The sequence below is a fragment of the Wasmannia auropunctata genome, unplaced genomic scaffold (genome assembly GCF_000956235.1).
Source record: "Wasmannia auropunctata unplaced genomic scaffold, wasmannia.A_1.0 LD335650.1, whole genome shotgun sequence".
NCBI lineage: Eukaryota > Metazoa > Arthropoda > Insecta > Hymenoptera > Formicidae > Wasmannia > Wasmannia auropunctata.
This window is the reverse complement of record NW_012027240.1, coordinates 288,655-304,124: the sequence shown is the minus strand read 5'-3', so window position 1 is coordinate 304,124 and position 15,470 is coordinate 288,655. Positions and strand designations below refer to the sequence as shown.

General features: G+C 42.0%; 1 protein-coding gene and 1 long non-coding RNA gene across 6 annotated transcripts in view; one reads left to right on the top strand and one right to left on the bottom strand.

Moving 5' to 3' along the window:
• The window catches only part of LOC105456502, a 17,398-nt gene extending 11,545 nt beyond the window's left edge, over positions 1-5,853 (bottom strand). For all 4 annotated transcript variants that reach the window (XM_011700591.1, XM_011700592.1, XM_011700593.1 and 1 more), the window contains exons 1-5: positions 5,692-5,853; positions 3,364-3,577; positions 1,611-1,774; positions 1,117-1,371; positions 562-743 (exon numbers count right to left, since the gene is read on the bottom strand). In XM_011700591.1, the coding sequence (XP_011698893.1) occupies positions 562-743; positions 1,117-1,371; positions 1,611-1,774; positions 3,364-3,576 (814 nt within the window). In that variant the 5' untranslated portion in view covers position 3,577; positions 5,692-5,853. The remainder of the gene's footprint in view (positions 1-561; positions 744-1,116; positions 1,372-1,610; positions 1,775-3,363; positions 3,578-5,691) is intronic.
• Positions 5,854-5,927: 74 nt separating this feature from the next.
• LOC105456504 lies at positions 5,928-11,425 on the top strand. Of its 2 annotated transcripts, none has more exons than XR_975259.1 (5): positions 5,928-6,421; positions 9,237-9,722; positions 9,946-10,149; positions 10,362-10,571; positions 10,906-11,425. It is a non-coding gene; the product is annotated as an uncharacterized LOC105456504 (long non-coding RNA). The 2 variants fall into 2 exon arrangements; XR_975258.1 differs by having other exon boundaries at positions 10,362-10,665.
• Positions 11,426-15,470: the final 4,045 nt, after the last annotated feature.

The following is a 15,470-nucleotide window of genomic DNA, read 5'->3' as shown; positions in this document are numbered from 1 at the left end:
CCCCCCCCCCCACTATTGAAAATTAAAAAACGATCATTACCACCCGATTGATGGTCGTTTGGAAGTATTTGGTAGTCATTTCTCGATGATTGATAGTCAAAATTGTAAATAATAATATGATAAAAAAGACATACGTGCGTGAAGTTAGCCCCTCCTTTCGCAAAATATGACTTTCCAAACTGCATAAGTAATCATAATTGTCAGCATTCGTTTGATGGTTGTTTATTGACGTTTGGTAGTCGATTCTTGATGATTAATAGTCAAAATTATAAATAATAATACGGAAAAAGACATACTGAAAAGTCTGAAACAGGAGGTAATGTCTACGCAAGTTCGATTGTACTAAAATGGCTGCGAGAACTATAATCTCAAAGCTACTTTACGTGCACTTTTTTAGATAGGATTATTTACAACTTTGACTACCAATCATTGAGAATGTACTACCGAATACTATCAAACGACCACCAATCGAGTGGTAATAGTCGTTTTTGAATTTTCAGTAGTGGGGAAGTTAATTTCACACAGTTAGAATTTTTAACATTTTAATTATTTCGATAATACCAGAATTGAGATTTTCACGAGCAGATTCGTAATCATGAAGCCATGTATTCTCGCCGTTAGTCACTTTGAGATTCTCATTAGAATTCGACCAGTCACCCGAGGAATGGAGATTCTTCTTTCCAATCCAATCTTTCAGTGGCTGATCGGCCATCGTTCCTTCTTCGTAGACAGCTCTATCTAACCTACGCTCAAGAGTGGAATGAATTTCTATCTACTATAAGAAACATGCTAGTTTTTAGAAGATTTGTTAGGTACAACTCTATGAAAAATTTAGTCAATTTAACAATAAATTTAAGTTACATAATACCATAAGTTATATAAATTGTTTATTTTGATATGTTTGAATTTATTGATAATAACGAATGAAATATCGTATATGTTTTAAAAAGATGTGATTTGGAAAGATGAAAGAAAAGAGATATAATTAGTTTGACATCAAAAATATTTTATTAATTTGTAAATATTCGTGTAGATGTAATAATTCTCTTTAGATTTCTATTTAAACAAAAATGAATTCTAATCTTACAATATTATTAACATTGTTTTGTCGCTTACGTGCCACGAGATTGATAAAAGACGTTATCAGCGTCTCTCTTAAATGTCACGTCGTTATCCAGATAGACTCTCTGAGGAACATCGTGAGTACTCTCCCGTCCGTATTTCTTCTTCTGCAGCATCCACATCGTTTCATAATTCCGATCGAAGCCCCTCTTGCCGCGTAACCTACTTCCATAGCCGATATCAGCCCGTTCTAGGACATCCCCCGTGTTGACGGATACCGGAGAGTGCTGGTTTGTATGCGCCAGCGGACTGTGTATCGGAAATATTCTTATTAAATCATTCAATAAAAAAAAATTGACATGTTTCTAAATCATTGTAGAATGCAAATATGGATCGAGATTGTATTGGTAACTTTTTTCAATTGAAGTAGACACCTCTAGCGGTTAAAATTTATGGAAATCGAATTGAGCTTTAACAATTCATATTGAATTTATTTTTAATTCTTTTTTCTCTGTTGTTAAAGTAACAAGCGATATAAAGGCTCTTACTAATCTGGGCGAGTTCGATTAATATGACGCGTGGCGTGATCTATCCACTTCAAATCGTTCTGCGCATTTAGAACATCTTCCAGAAATCTATTTAGAGCCGCGCTATTTTTCTCGCCGCTGATCATCACAGATTCATTCGCGGAATAATTTCTGCCGCCGTCAACCTGTATATTTAAAAGACGATTTAACACAGTTTAATAAGTCAATTGGCATACATCAATTTTCTGATTCTTTTTTCTGATACTGAGTCTGAGAAATAGTCTGTGAAATAATATCTATAAAAGAGAGAAAGAGAGAGAGAAAATTAACACTTGCAACTCTATTCTCAAATGTACGGCCGCGGGCTTAGAACGTCCTGCAGCGGCATTCCTGCTACGAAGACGACGGAATATCCTGCCGCTGACAATCCCTCGCTACCCGTCCCCACCGACACGTTAGCGCGTTATAATAATGTCGGGTGGGTGTCCCGTAACGCATCGCGTACATACTATTTTGCTTCGCTCCTTTTTCCGACGCGCTCGCGCGACCAAAACAATGGAATTCTACATCTGGGTGCCGCGGGCACGGGGCACGGTATTATTAAAAATTCACTCCTTCCCTACCCTCCCCCCCCTCCCCCTCAGCGTGGCTGAAGTGGCCTCTGGCAATCTGCATCTCATTCCCGGTGGGCCCTTGTGCCATCAGGTGGCTGGCAGCCACCACCGCAGCTAGCGCGCTACGGGAAAAGGGGTGGAAAACTTGAGCTTCGCTACGCAGCGGTTTCGCGGCAGGACACGACGCGACGTCGCGGTCGGTTTGCCGAACAAAAAAAAAGATCTTACACCCAATTACACGCGGCATTTAACTAAATAAAGCCTCGCCTTCCGCCTCACCCTCGGCCTGCCTTTCGACTCAGCGTGTACGAGTCTGTACAGAGGCTAGAATTTTTATTAAACTGCCCGCGATAATGAAAAGTCTTTGTTGGTTGAAAGATGTTGTAATTCTAATTTTATTTGAACACATAAATATATATTTTTTAAACGTATATTAAGCGATATATTGTGCATAAAATGGTTAAGTATTTTTTCAAAATCTTTCAGTACGGAAAAAATTATGTCTTACTCCTTTGATATACACAATTGAAATTATTTGCAATTCCTTTGAATTCTTTTAACCGTTTTCTATTTCTAGAAGACACATTAACAATGTTTTAACAATGTATTCTGATTCCGTTTGCACGCGTTTGACGATCCTTTTTGTAGGTTCTCCATCAAACGGCCGTTGCGGGAGTTGAGTACCGAAAATGCGGCGGGCATAATCAATCACAAGGCATTTTCGGCCGCAATACGCGACCGAAGAGAGGAACGATAGACGACAGTTCGCATAGTTCCCAAACGGAAACGGTAATATCGCTGGCCCGGGGCGACCAACCCTTTGTCATTTTGTCATTCGGCATAAAGACTGAGAGCTGTTCTGCGAGAGACGGGCTGCTCTGCGGCGCGTTACGTCGTTCCGCGTGTTTCTCGCCAAAAGAAATTAATGTTTGAGATATTAAAATGTGCTTGAGAACAGGAATCTGTCGTCGTGCGTCGCTCTCGGCCGGATCAGATATTCGTTTCTCTTATTAATCACGATGACGCTCTCGCTTTGTGAAATCTAGCAATAGAAAGTTGTCACCAAAAAAAAAAATTATGCATCATCGAGTAACAAAAAGAGCGATTCTAGATTGATTGATGCAAAATAATCTTAATTATGTAACTGCACTTCGATTAACCTTATTATGTTCATGTTGACGCGAAGAAATGGCTGATTTCTCCGAGTTTTTAATCGAGTCGGATTTTTTCGTCGTGTACGTTGCTTTGCTCCGCTCATATTTGTTAACTTCCGCCAGAGCAAATGTAGAAATGACGGCAAGCATGACATAGACCAGGAGGCATACTCGAAGGCAAAATAGTGAGAGTGAAGACGATCCGGCTATTTGTTTCATGCTGCAAAATATTATGAACTATCTCAAGCTTGATACCTCCAGATTATTTTCAACACAATATATAGATATTAGCCTATAATAGATAATCTATTCTACTCATTAAGACACTGTATACTAATCGTACAATGCAGTAGACGTACAATGTAAAAAAAAATGGTACGTATTGGAGGCTTAAACGAGATCGGCGATCGATTCCCTGATGATTTATACGAGCCAAAGAAATGGGGCAAGTCGAATTCAATTTAGCGCGCGCGCGCGCGCAAGAGAGAGAGAGAGACTTCGTCACTTCATAAATCCGCTCGCGGAATTGCACACGCGTATATGTATGTGGCACGCGAAGTATATAACGGGCTATTAAGTCCCGATCTCGGGAAGACATTAATTTCACGGTCGCGCATAACTTTCCTGTCACAATTTGCATTCGGGCCTCTCGCCGGCCGGAGAGTGCGCGCGCGCGCGCGGCGGGAAATTAAAAACGTCCGATCGTAAAGCCTCGAAAAAGAAGTGAAATATTATCGCCCTCGCATTCTGAATCGTAATCAGCCGTAATCGCCGCGCGTGAGCTCTGCGTCTCGTTCGACTCCTTCGCGGAGCGAAGGAAAACGGAGCCTTCTTGCAACCGGAAAACCCTGCAGCGGGGAAAACGTACCGCGATTGATATCGTCGCTTATGCCCAATATTTATCAAGGAAATAAATGACCTGAGTCGAAGGGAATTGTCCGTGGAATCTCTAATTTCTCCTTATCGACGTTATTACTCGCGTTGTCGACAATTCGCATCTCCGCACAATGATCAATCACTCAAGTGTCTTTTATTCTTTATTTCCGTCTAATATCTCCAACTTTCGCAAACCCATCTCTCCCTGCCGATTATTCGCCGAGACAAAACCCGCAGAGGATTTCGCCATTTCAACAAAAGCGCAAGAGGAATAAAGGCTTAAGCGATCGTTCCGTTCTCCAGCGATCGCGCGAATGCGAAGGGGGAGACCGGGGAAGGATTTTCAGAAGGGAGCTGCTCGCTCGTCCCGTAATCTCTCCCGGTGGAATGCGGGAGTCCGAGAGAGTCAACGCCGCGCGAGAGTATCGTTATAAGCGTCATGAGCGAACGAACGGTATAGGAGAGTCGGATGTGTCTCATCGTTTCGTCAAGGATCGCGAGTAAAGGAGCGGGCTAACGAAAAAGCAACGAAGATTGGCGCCGGAGGAGGGGGACAGAGAAGAGGGAGAGAGAGAGATAGAAAGAAGAGGAGAGTGGCGATATAATGTACCGCGTAAGAGCCATTAGGTTATTAAAAACAGTGGTCGCTAGATGCGAATAATGAACCGGCTGGTGGCCACCGAGGGGCGCGACAAAGGCGGAAAATTAGCCCTGATAACTTCACGTTTGAATGCGAAGGGTGGCGGACGCGGGAAAGGAGAACGAAAGGAGGGAAAACGAAGCGCGCTGGTAATCTCGACTTCGGTCCTCTTCCTGTGATGACGGCCTTGTTCCCGTTCGTTCGTTCACCGCGAACCGTCTGCCGTCGGCTGTGTGTTTGCGAAGACATCACGACGAAGACGTCTCGATTTCCTCGAGCGTGATCCTCGCGCGATTTTCCACGAAGGGGAGCGAGATACTCTTTCGGAATTAGTTTCAATGATCTTCGATTTCCTCCCGGGGAGATTGAAAGAAAGAATATCCAAATAAAGAATATAAACTTGTACATATATGTATAACCATAAAAGATAATATTATCTACCTATATGAAAGTGACGAACAGATAAATAAATTAATAAATTGATTTTAAATTAATTTGTTTATCGGAAAACTTTTGATTCGATTATCTTTCATCTGGCGATCATTTTTATATGTATATATATATATATGCCTCTCAAAGATCTCACAAGTATATATACATACATTTTTCTACCTCTAATAATTTTTATTTGAATACTTTTGATATGTAGTATTAAATTCATAATTCGAGCGCTTCTAATTACAAGTCGTGATTTTTAGGCGTACAATTCCAAACGGCAATTTCATGAACGAGAGAATACAATGCGAGTAGAGATTGACATGTCACTTATACGATTGGACACGGTTACAATTGCGCTGCTCTTTTTTCCCGAAATTTACCTGGTATTTTGCGGCCACGAGTGCCGGATTAGCAACTCGTTTTCGCACACACACTCATGCGCGCGCCATCGAGGATAACGTTTCGCGTAAACGATCTCTGTCACGCTGTGCCGATTGAATCACGCCCGTCGACATCTCGCATAACAAATTTCGATCGAGCACCGAATTGTTTCGCGTCGATGATCGATTTCAATAGATGCGCATATCTTCCCGCGGCTTGCATTTCCATCACTCTTTTTTTTTTTACCTTTCCGACGAAGAGAGAGTGACGTTTGTTAAAGCCAGTTCGACGGTACTTACGGGCATTCAATTAATCATTGAAACGATGAATCCGCCATCCGTGAATATCGATGGATTCCTTTCCGAATAACTTAATTATATCCAAAGTAAATCGACGCGCCAATTCGTATTATACAAGACATCTCTAAATTACTGTGTGCAATAGTATAAACCTGAAGCAATTTCGAGAATGTTGAGGATTAAAACGCACCTGTGAAATACACTACGCGCGCGAGCGGCGTCTCTCTTAGGACTAGACGAGTTTATTTTCGGCATATGAACGAAAACTTCTTGCATGAGAGAGAATTTCGTAACGAGGTTTCGCAGCAGCCCTCGCAGGAAATATTGCAGGAAGTCTATGGAGGCGCGACTCTCGTAAGCGCGTGGAATTGGCCTTACGCGTTAATTTTCGCACGTGAACGAACGAGCAAATAAGGAACGCCGTATCTAGGTGAATAGTCGATTTATACGGTCGTCGTATATAGCTAACCTTGTTAGTATTCGCACAGACGAATTTGGGCTAATCGTCCCCGCTCGAGGAACGTAAATTTATTTCCGTTCGAGAAGGACGTATATTATAACTTTGAGTATGTTGGAGAAAACAAATCTTCGAGTAACGTAATGTTAAAAAAAATATGGCAGTCATTCTATTGGGATAAATCAAACGGGGCAATAACATTTTAAGAAAACAATTCATAATTGTTACTGCTGCAGCTGAGCTGTTAATAATTATTATTAATTATAATTAATATAACGCAAATGTATTTTATATTATTAATAAAGTTACATTGTAACAATAAAAATTATTATATGCACATCAACATCCGTGTCGGCTTCCATTGACATTACTTCGTTATCGTTTGATTAATAAAATTATAAATTCCGAATGTTATTATGTATATTAAGAATCATTAACACATTAGTTGTGTTATCAAGTTAAAATTATTATCGCATCATCAGGTTAATGATGTACTGCGTTACCATCGATGTAACATAATTAATAATATGAATCGCGTAACCATGAAGCTCTCTTGAGCGGGTAATTAGAATGCCCATTAGCTTAACGTTGCCGCGTCACGGGATTCTTTTAACGACGAAACACAGGCGAAACGTCGAGTGATCTCGAACGACGTGATCAATACCCGTTTATTCGACGCATGTAAACGCATCGGCTCGTGTACTGCAATGGGCCAATGGACGTTTTGTTAAACTCGGGACCGAACTTTTGTCATAAACTATACGCTTTATACGCGGATAGAGAGAAAACGCGGCACGCATCTGTGCGGGACGATTAGGCGGTGCGGGGAGGAGGGGAGGGGAGGCGGGTGGAAAGGGATGAGGAAGAATCGAGTGGGACAGGGATGAAGGGTGATACGAGAAGAGGATGGAAAGGACGGAGAGCGAGGAAGGCGGAAAGAGGAAAGAGAGGAAGCGCGCAGGGAGAGAGGGATACGCGCGGGGGGAGTTGGTTTCAATTAGGAGGCAGTAACTCTCCCGGGCATTGTTCATTTCACTCTAGATTTGTATTCCCCGTTTGTTTGTTCCCGTCGCATTTGCGTTAACCTGAGTAAAAGCGAGCCACCATGCGTGTATACGCGATCGCAGCCCGAGCGGAAAAGACGAGGCGGGAAAGGAGGCGCGCGCGATGACGGTTTCGGCTCTGATTTTCAGAACGGGCTCAGACCGGAAAATCAGGACGTGGAAGTAAATAAGCGAATAAAGATGAAATATTGTTAACTTAACTAAATATTCTTTTGTATTTGCGTTATAAACATTTCAACTTGTTTACACTTTTGTACAATGTGCATCGTCATCGTTTTTCCAAAATTAAAAAATTTTTTTTTAACAAAAGTTGTTCTCGCTCGCACCCGCAAATTCAATCATCATGATCGATAATGCAATCGGGGAATCGCCGAACATCGAAGAGCAGACACGCTGAATTTCGTTTATGTCGCCTGGAACTAACGATCCATTAAACGGGCCTCCCCTCTCCTCCCTTCCCTCCTCCGTTCGTGACGATACGCGACGTTATTCACTTCATTAATAACCGATAAGCTCTTCCGACCATTATGCGGCCCGTACGCGAGCGAGAATTGATAGAATTCATTCGCGGATTTAAGTAGCGTGCAAAGGGAATTCGCATATTCGCGCGAGCGCGACGTTGACCGTGTTAATGGAGGATGCCGATCGCGCGAAATTGCCGCCAATTTTTCATAATGTCACATTCGGTTGACGGAATAATTCAGGCAGTCTTTATTAACGAAGCTGCTCACCAAAAAAGAAAAAATCCTCTTCGGAATGCAAAAGTCGCATTTGCCGTATTATTACGAGACGCGCTGTTGCAAAAAGTTTCTAATTTTACAAGTACTTTCACGGAACGTCGTGCAGTGTGGTGGTATAGCTTACAGCAGATATTACGAGGCGCGGGTGCACGCGCGGGTGCCGGGTGGTGGTAAACAATTCGAGGCATTTTAATGGAGCCCCCGGTGGGCCGTAAGCAGAACGTGAAACTAATGCGCGCGTAAAGACGCGACTCTTTCGAAACGAAGGTGAGGAAGTCTTATCCCTTAAGACCGCCGTACGACCGTCGAAGGAGTATACGTGCCATAACGTGCCTTCGATCTTGGATGAGCCTTACTCTCGACTCTTGATCTGCCCCCCGGACTTGTCTCGTTTTATTTTTCTTCCTTTGTTCCGCCGTAGCGCCAAATCCAAAATAAATTTGTAGACAACGCGAGCTCGTATTTTTAACGAGTTCCGAGGCGGTCCTTCGGTTTCCGCACGGTGCTTCTTTCTCTCGACGTCTCGCTGTCTTCATCTTCGATCACCGCGTCGACGTTATCTCTCGAAATAGATTATTATATTATCTGTATGTATTTGTGCTATCAAATCAATGCGCAAGTAAATTGATAAATTGATAATAACAACGAGATTAGGAAATTAAATTAATATAAGGAAATAATTATTGGAATCTACGTGTGCAATTCTATATAAAGATTAAATATATATAAATATCGTAAATATATATACTGTAAATATATATATATATATGTAGTATAGATACATATAATAGTCTTTGCGTATAATTTAGAAAATTTACAAAAATTTATCGTTATAAGTTACGAAAAAAATACCAGATTAACGCCATTTTTATTCACCACTGTAAGCAGGTAGAACGTTTTCTGCTCTAGCCCGCTTAACATTTTGCATTCGTGGAAATTGCGCCGTGGCGCGAATTTTTATACCCGTTTGCTTCGAAATTTTAGATGGAAAAAGTCGAGCCAGCCCGAGCGAACTTTAAGCGCACGATGCTCTTAAGGGTTCGTTCACAAGAACGATCGTTGTAGCTCCGAGTGTGGCGGCGTCTAAACGAAATACGATAAGCACTTAGCCGGGCCGTATCTATCAAGCATAACCCTTATGCCGCTGCTTTGAGGGTGTGGTGTACCCTGGGGAGAGAGCCCAGGCGCAGGACAACCTCCTGGAATTTATACTACGGACTTCGCCCTCATCCTACTGCGGCTTTATCACTTATTCATATAGCGTTGCGCGAGGAAAAGTTGCCCTAAGTGCCTATAAACGTTTAGTCACCGAATGTTTCTGCGTTTCCCGCATCCGCGCGATTCGATATCATTCGATTCCTGTCACCGTGGCACCGGTTGATACACTGTAGAACATGATAGCAAACGATAGTTCGAAGTAATAACACAAAAGAAAATTCCATCCTCAAGATTATTAAAGTTACTATTTCTGTAAGTTATTTTAATTAATATAAAGAGGAAAAACCTCTGAATTATGTTTTTAGTTGAGGAAAATACAATTAATAACTTAGATATTTATTTATTCTAATACATTACATATAGAAATTTATTTATAAAAAAAATTATAATTGAAAAATTTGATTGCAGTTTATTTATATATTTTTTATTATTTGTCTAGAAAATTGTTGTATTTCCAATTATTTTTAAATCGTAGAGAAAAAGATGCTTCCCTATAGGAAATTTTATCAGCGAAAGTATTGACAATTTTATATATAAATTATGGTATGGCTGTAAATGTATTCGGTGTGACGGAAGATGCGTTGGATACACAGTAATCGATACATTCTAGCTTGATTATCGTGTAATGGAACGTAAATGCTAACACATCTCTGGCTCAGTTCATCTCGCAGTTAAGTCAGTATGTAATTAATTTTATTGTGACGGCGACTGGAATACGCAGGCAATGCCTGCTTTTAATAAGAGGGATCTTCCGTGTAATTGGAGAAACAATCGCGGATTAAAATATCGATGTTCTCACTAATGATCCGTTTTCGTTAGCGGTTTGCGTGATATTCGCGTAATTAGTCGGGTCTGAATAAACCTAGGATCTAATGATGCTTATCGCTACAGGTCGCTACAGCACAGACGGCGATACAGACGTCGCATAGGTTGAAATGATATACGATTCCGAGACGACGAAATCCCCGTTTGATTCTCCTTCGGGATATATTCCTCGGGAATCCTTGTTCTTCGTATCACGCGCCATCGCGAATCCTTTCTGCCCAGACTCGGAATTACTTTCGCGCGTTTTACGGACAGGCATTTCTAAATTGCGCAAATGTAATTGAAAATCCACATATTGATCATTGCAATGGAAATAATCTCACATATTAAAAAATCAGATAATTAAGGATAAGAATATGATAATTAAAATGTAAGATTTATTTTTGAAATGTATAATTTTTACAATACTTTACAACAAAACGCTTTTTATAATTAATGCTAAGGAAAAAACTTCTTAAAGAATTAAATAAAGAATAAATTCTCTTTTTTTTTCATTACATTACACGATCAGTTTCATTTCAATTGCTGACATGACTCACGTGATGATTTGTAGCAAAACAACGTTTGATATGTTTATAAGTACGATTTTCAATATATTTGACGAAAATAGGAATTAAAAAGACAGGATCATCCATTCGAGAATGCAAGACGATGGGAAAGGAGGAGAAACCACCAAAGAGTGGTTACCGAAGAACGGGGTGGAATTAAGCATCTCGCCTGAAGAGACTTCAAGTCAATTCAGCATCGTTCTCTTCCCTCCTTTGGCATGGCAAGGATTAAAATCTGCCTGATATAGCGGCTCCTATCCACCCTCGCTCTTCCGATATTAAACGGATGTTACGATGTCGATCGTCTCGTATGAGTTTCCTGCCTTTTATCAGAAAATCGTTTGATTACGCAGACTTTCATACGAGCAATACACACATGTACATGTAATTATATTATGCATTAACATATCGCTAAATTGGCATGCCAATGCAATTAATAGAACAATAGAACAATTGTTCTTATTTTGTTAGTAATTACAAAAAAGAATTGTTTTTGCTTCCAGTTCTATATCATCTTTCTTTGAATTTATATACAGAGAATTGAGTCGAAATAGTAACAGGATTGTAATAAAATTAGATAATATTGTTATTATAATATCATCGCGATTATGCAAACGGCAGTTTTGACAGCGACGCTTTTTCCATTACGCGGTATTGCACGTCCAGTTATCTACGCGTTGCGCGTCTGTATCAGTCTGTCAGCGCGTTTGACAATTCAGGAAATTACCGTATCACGACAGGGGCTAATACTGCTGATTACATACAACTCGCGCTTCGGTATCACGACGACAAGATATCACGCGCGTGTTATACAAGACCCTTCAAGCATCTGGCTTTTGATTATTCCCAGTTACGATATAATAACTATAGTCGAATCTGAGAAGACACGCTCCTTCCTGCATAGGGAACAGTAAGGTTACGTAGTTACAAGTTAGATAGTGAAATGTGAAATTAGATAATTTCATGCGATATTAACTACGAACATGAAACGGGGCCCAGCTTATTTGTTTCCGAACGGAGATAATCCTAAATGTAAAGATCTTTTTTCGCTCATTCTTACATCTTGACACAAATTCTTTCGCACTTTCACACCTTTGTAAAAGTTGCGCAGATTCGACAGCGACGAGAAATACAGAAATAACAAACAGGGGGAATTACTGGAATCACCGGGAAACCGAAAAGGGCAGCTCGCGCGAGCGTATATATTCTCGCGTCTCTGGTCATTTTCCCCACGAGAGAGCGCGGGGAAACTGCAAATTATTTTCCAGTCGTTCGCCCCGATAACCCCCCCGGATATATAACGGGTGATCCGCCGAAATTCCCAGCGGGCGAAACGAGCGTCCCATACAGTCGCATCGACGGCGTCAGCCACGTAGACGGCCTCACGAAATATCCCGCCTTATGGTGATCCCATGGCACATCCGACGCCCTACGAGTACATCCCCATAATTCGCCCGTCGCACTTTAGCCTCTCGTGCGTTCGCCGCGCGCGGATATGTTGCGCGCGAGGTCTAATGGTATTGGATCCGCGATCTTTACGCGTTTCGGCGCGGTGACCGAGGATAAGGAAAGTCTGCATCGGCAAAGTGAAAGCGAGACAACGAATTTATTGTCCGTACGCGCGATTTGCCTAGAGATGTCTCAATTGAAAAAAAATATACATACGTATATTAAACATACTTTAAGATATTAATTTATAAAAGATGGAAACTTATCCAATTATCGTTCCAATTTGGTTTAAAATGACATTTGCAATAACAATTTTCCTTTCCTATATTCGCAGTTTTGTATATCTTTTTGATAAGGCGTAAAATTAATGCAGTAGTACGTCCTAAAAAATTAATATGAGATACTTTTCACTCTTACACAATATAGATATTCCTCGAGAAATATTTATAAAAGATTTCAATATTTTTTAATGAAAATCTTGTTTTCTTCAGCGACGTAACTTTACAGAGGATCGATTGCGTCTGTCGTCGAAAGCATCCCTCGTTATACTCGATACACTCGAAATCTCATAATTAGTGTCCGATAGAACTCGAGTAGCGGCGATTTTTCAGGTCGATGCACCAGGAAAACGCGGATCTGACCCACACTCTCGCCGTATCTCCGTCAGGAAATTCTGTAGACATTTCCCCGATCAGGAAGTCTTTGCCTTACTCCCCGCGCCCAACAACCCCCCCCCGTCGTCACTTTTTTTTCATTATTTTTCAGCATTCTCGCCGGCAAATGTATCTGTGTCCTCGAGCGCATTGCGCCTTTCATCTCTCGTCTCTGCAGGCGGAGCACTTATACACTCCGTACCCTCTCGGCTTCGCCCCTTTCCCCGCCGTCCCTTCCCCCACGGTCCCCTTTTTTGTCCCCCAGCACCCCCCACGGCGTTCCTCTGCGCCTTTACTTCGCGTCACACTCGACTACCTCTCGTCCCTCGTCCCCTCGTCGTCCGCCTGTCTCATTTGCGGGGAGCGGGAGAATGCCGCCGGGGAACACAACGTCGCGAGCTAAAATACATCGTGATTTTAATACTTTTAACTCCTTTATAATCCGCTTTGCACCTACGCCGAGGGCCGGTAATGCCGACGACATGCTCCACTTCAGAGTTCTCCATTCTTCTCTCTCTTTCTTCCATCGTCAGGCCTCGCGGTAAGACTGCGAGCTGAGTTGCAGTTGTGGCTGGCGACGGCTGGCGACAGCCGGAGAACGGTTGCATCGGTGCCATTCGCGTGCGGTAATTTCGCCATTCACTTCTGCCTATCAACGACGGAATCGTATGCCGCGGGAGACACAATTTTCTCCTGGTCTTTTTATCGTAGCAATTTAGGTCGCGAATGGATATTCAGCATATACGAGCTGGAAAGTGCTACATTTCGGATAATTTTCTCGATGCTTTTCACCTTGCGGTTGTCATTGCGGTTGTCAGTAATATCCGAGCTCGTCCTGTTTTTTTTTTTTTTTTTTTACTAGTCGCAGACATTAATTTTTGCGGACGATTATCGTGTTCTGCATAAAAATCGCTTGACGATCGATCGGGAATATGTAAAATATTCGAATAAACGTAAGAAAAGTACGTGTAGCTTTAAACACATGTAGCGTCGAAAAGACTTTGTCACTCCTAGGATATCCGTATCTGACATCGCGACCGGATATTGACCGAACGATTCAGCGGACAGTGACTTTTCGCGTTCGCGCATAGCATGAGGCAGTTTGTAAATACAGGTAAGACCGGAGCAAATCCCGCGATCGGATCCCCACCGACGGTCTTTAAAGGGATTTTAGCCGGCACGTCGTTACACGCGGCAGGCGGACTGTACTAAGTAAAGATTGCAAGGCAAAGGGGTTGCCGCCTTAATCCCTTCCGGATGTCTGTTTGTGGTATTACCGCGTTAAGGGATGAATCTCCAAGACACCAGCTATCCCACACCCTCCGCCAACTCGAGCGCCCCGCAGTTCGTATTACGCATCCGCGAACGGTTTCGAATTCACCGCGATCTTGACAGCTGTTCTTGATTTACTTAAATTATTCTCGCTTACCATCCGCCATGACGAATTAATTCTGCGCGCAATAACAAAGCACGCCGCGGATTCTGAGGATTTAATCGACACATTTTGTGTATATAAAACCATCGTTATAAGGGGTGATGTGTTTATCTGTCAGAAGATAAAAATAATGTGATTGCATATCTCCGAAACTCTGAATATTTAACCGCTGTAAAGAAAGTAATTTTGAATGGCTTTCTAAACTAACTTTTTTTATTGAAATTTCTTTCTTTGGAAGTAAAAAAAACTTAGAAGATTTTTTTGAACATATGATTATATGAATATTTTCTAACGTTTTTGAAAAGTTCTAAAAATATTTAGCATCTATTCACACTATTTAAGTTTCTAAAAATTAATATATCCACGTAATTGATTTCATCAGCATCTCGTTCATTACATTTTGTAATTTTTTTAATCCTATTTATTTAACCTGCAGGCATTTTTTTGAGAAAATAAAACGAAGAGAATTATAAGAATTGGGCCAAACTGTATTAGTTTAATGGACTAGTTTAACGAAATTTAGTTTGACAGACGCTGATGAAACCACGCCCTTAGTCGTGACCTGCCGCGAGGAATCGAAGATTGTCGCGAAACTCGGAGCGAGTGGCGAAGGGTCGGCCTACCGTTTGCGTTTTAAGCAGGCAGCCGGGGCGGCCGCGTTTCTATTTGCGACGTAATAGTATAACAGCAGCTCGATAGCTGGCTGCTCTCCGCGCGAATTTGAATGGTCGGCTTTCTGGTAGCAGGCGCTATGTGCGGCGCGGCGGCGGCTGCTGTACGCGTGGCATACATTCCGAACGCGCGGAATCATGCCGGTTGACACGCCGTCTTCTGACGGGACGAGGACGTTCCCGGTTGCGCCGGAAACGCAACGTCCGGCGATAATGTCCGTCAACAGACGACGATGCGACCGTTCTGCCAAACAATGCGCCATTGTTGCCAACTTATTCCATTACAGATAACTCCCCCGTTCATTGTCTCCTCTCTCGCCCTCTCTCTCTTCTCTCTCTCTCTCTCCGTCGCTATCTCTCTTTTTCTCTCTCTCCCTCTCGCTCGCTCGCTCGCTTTTCCACTCCGTTTCGCAACCCAC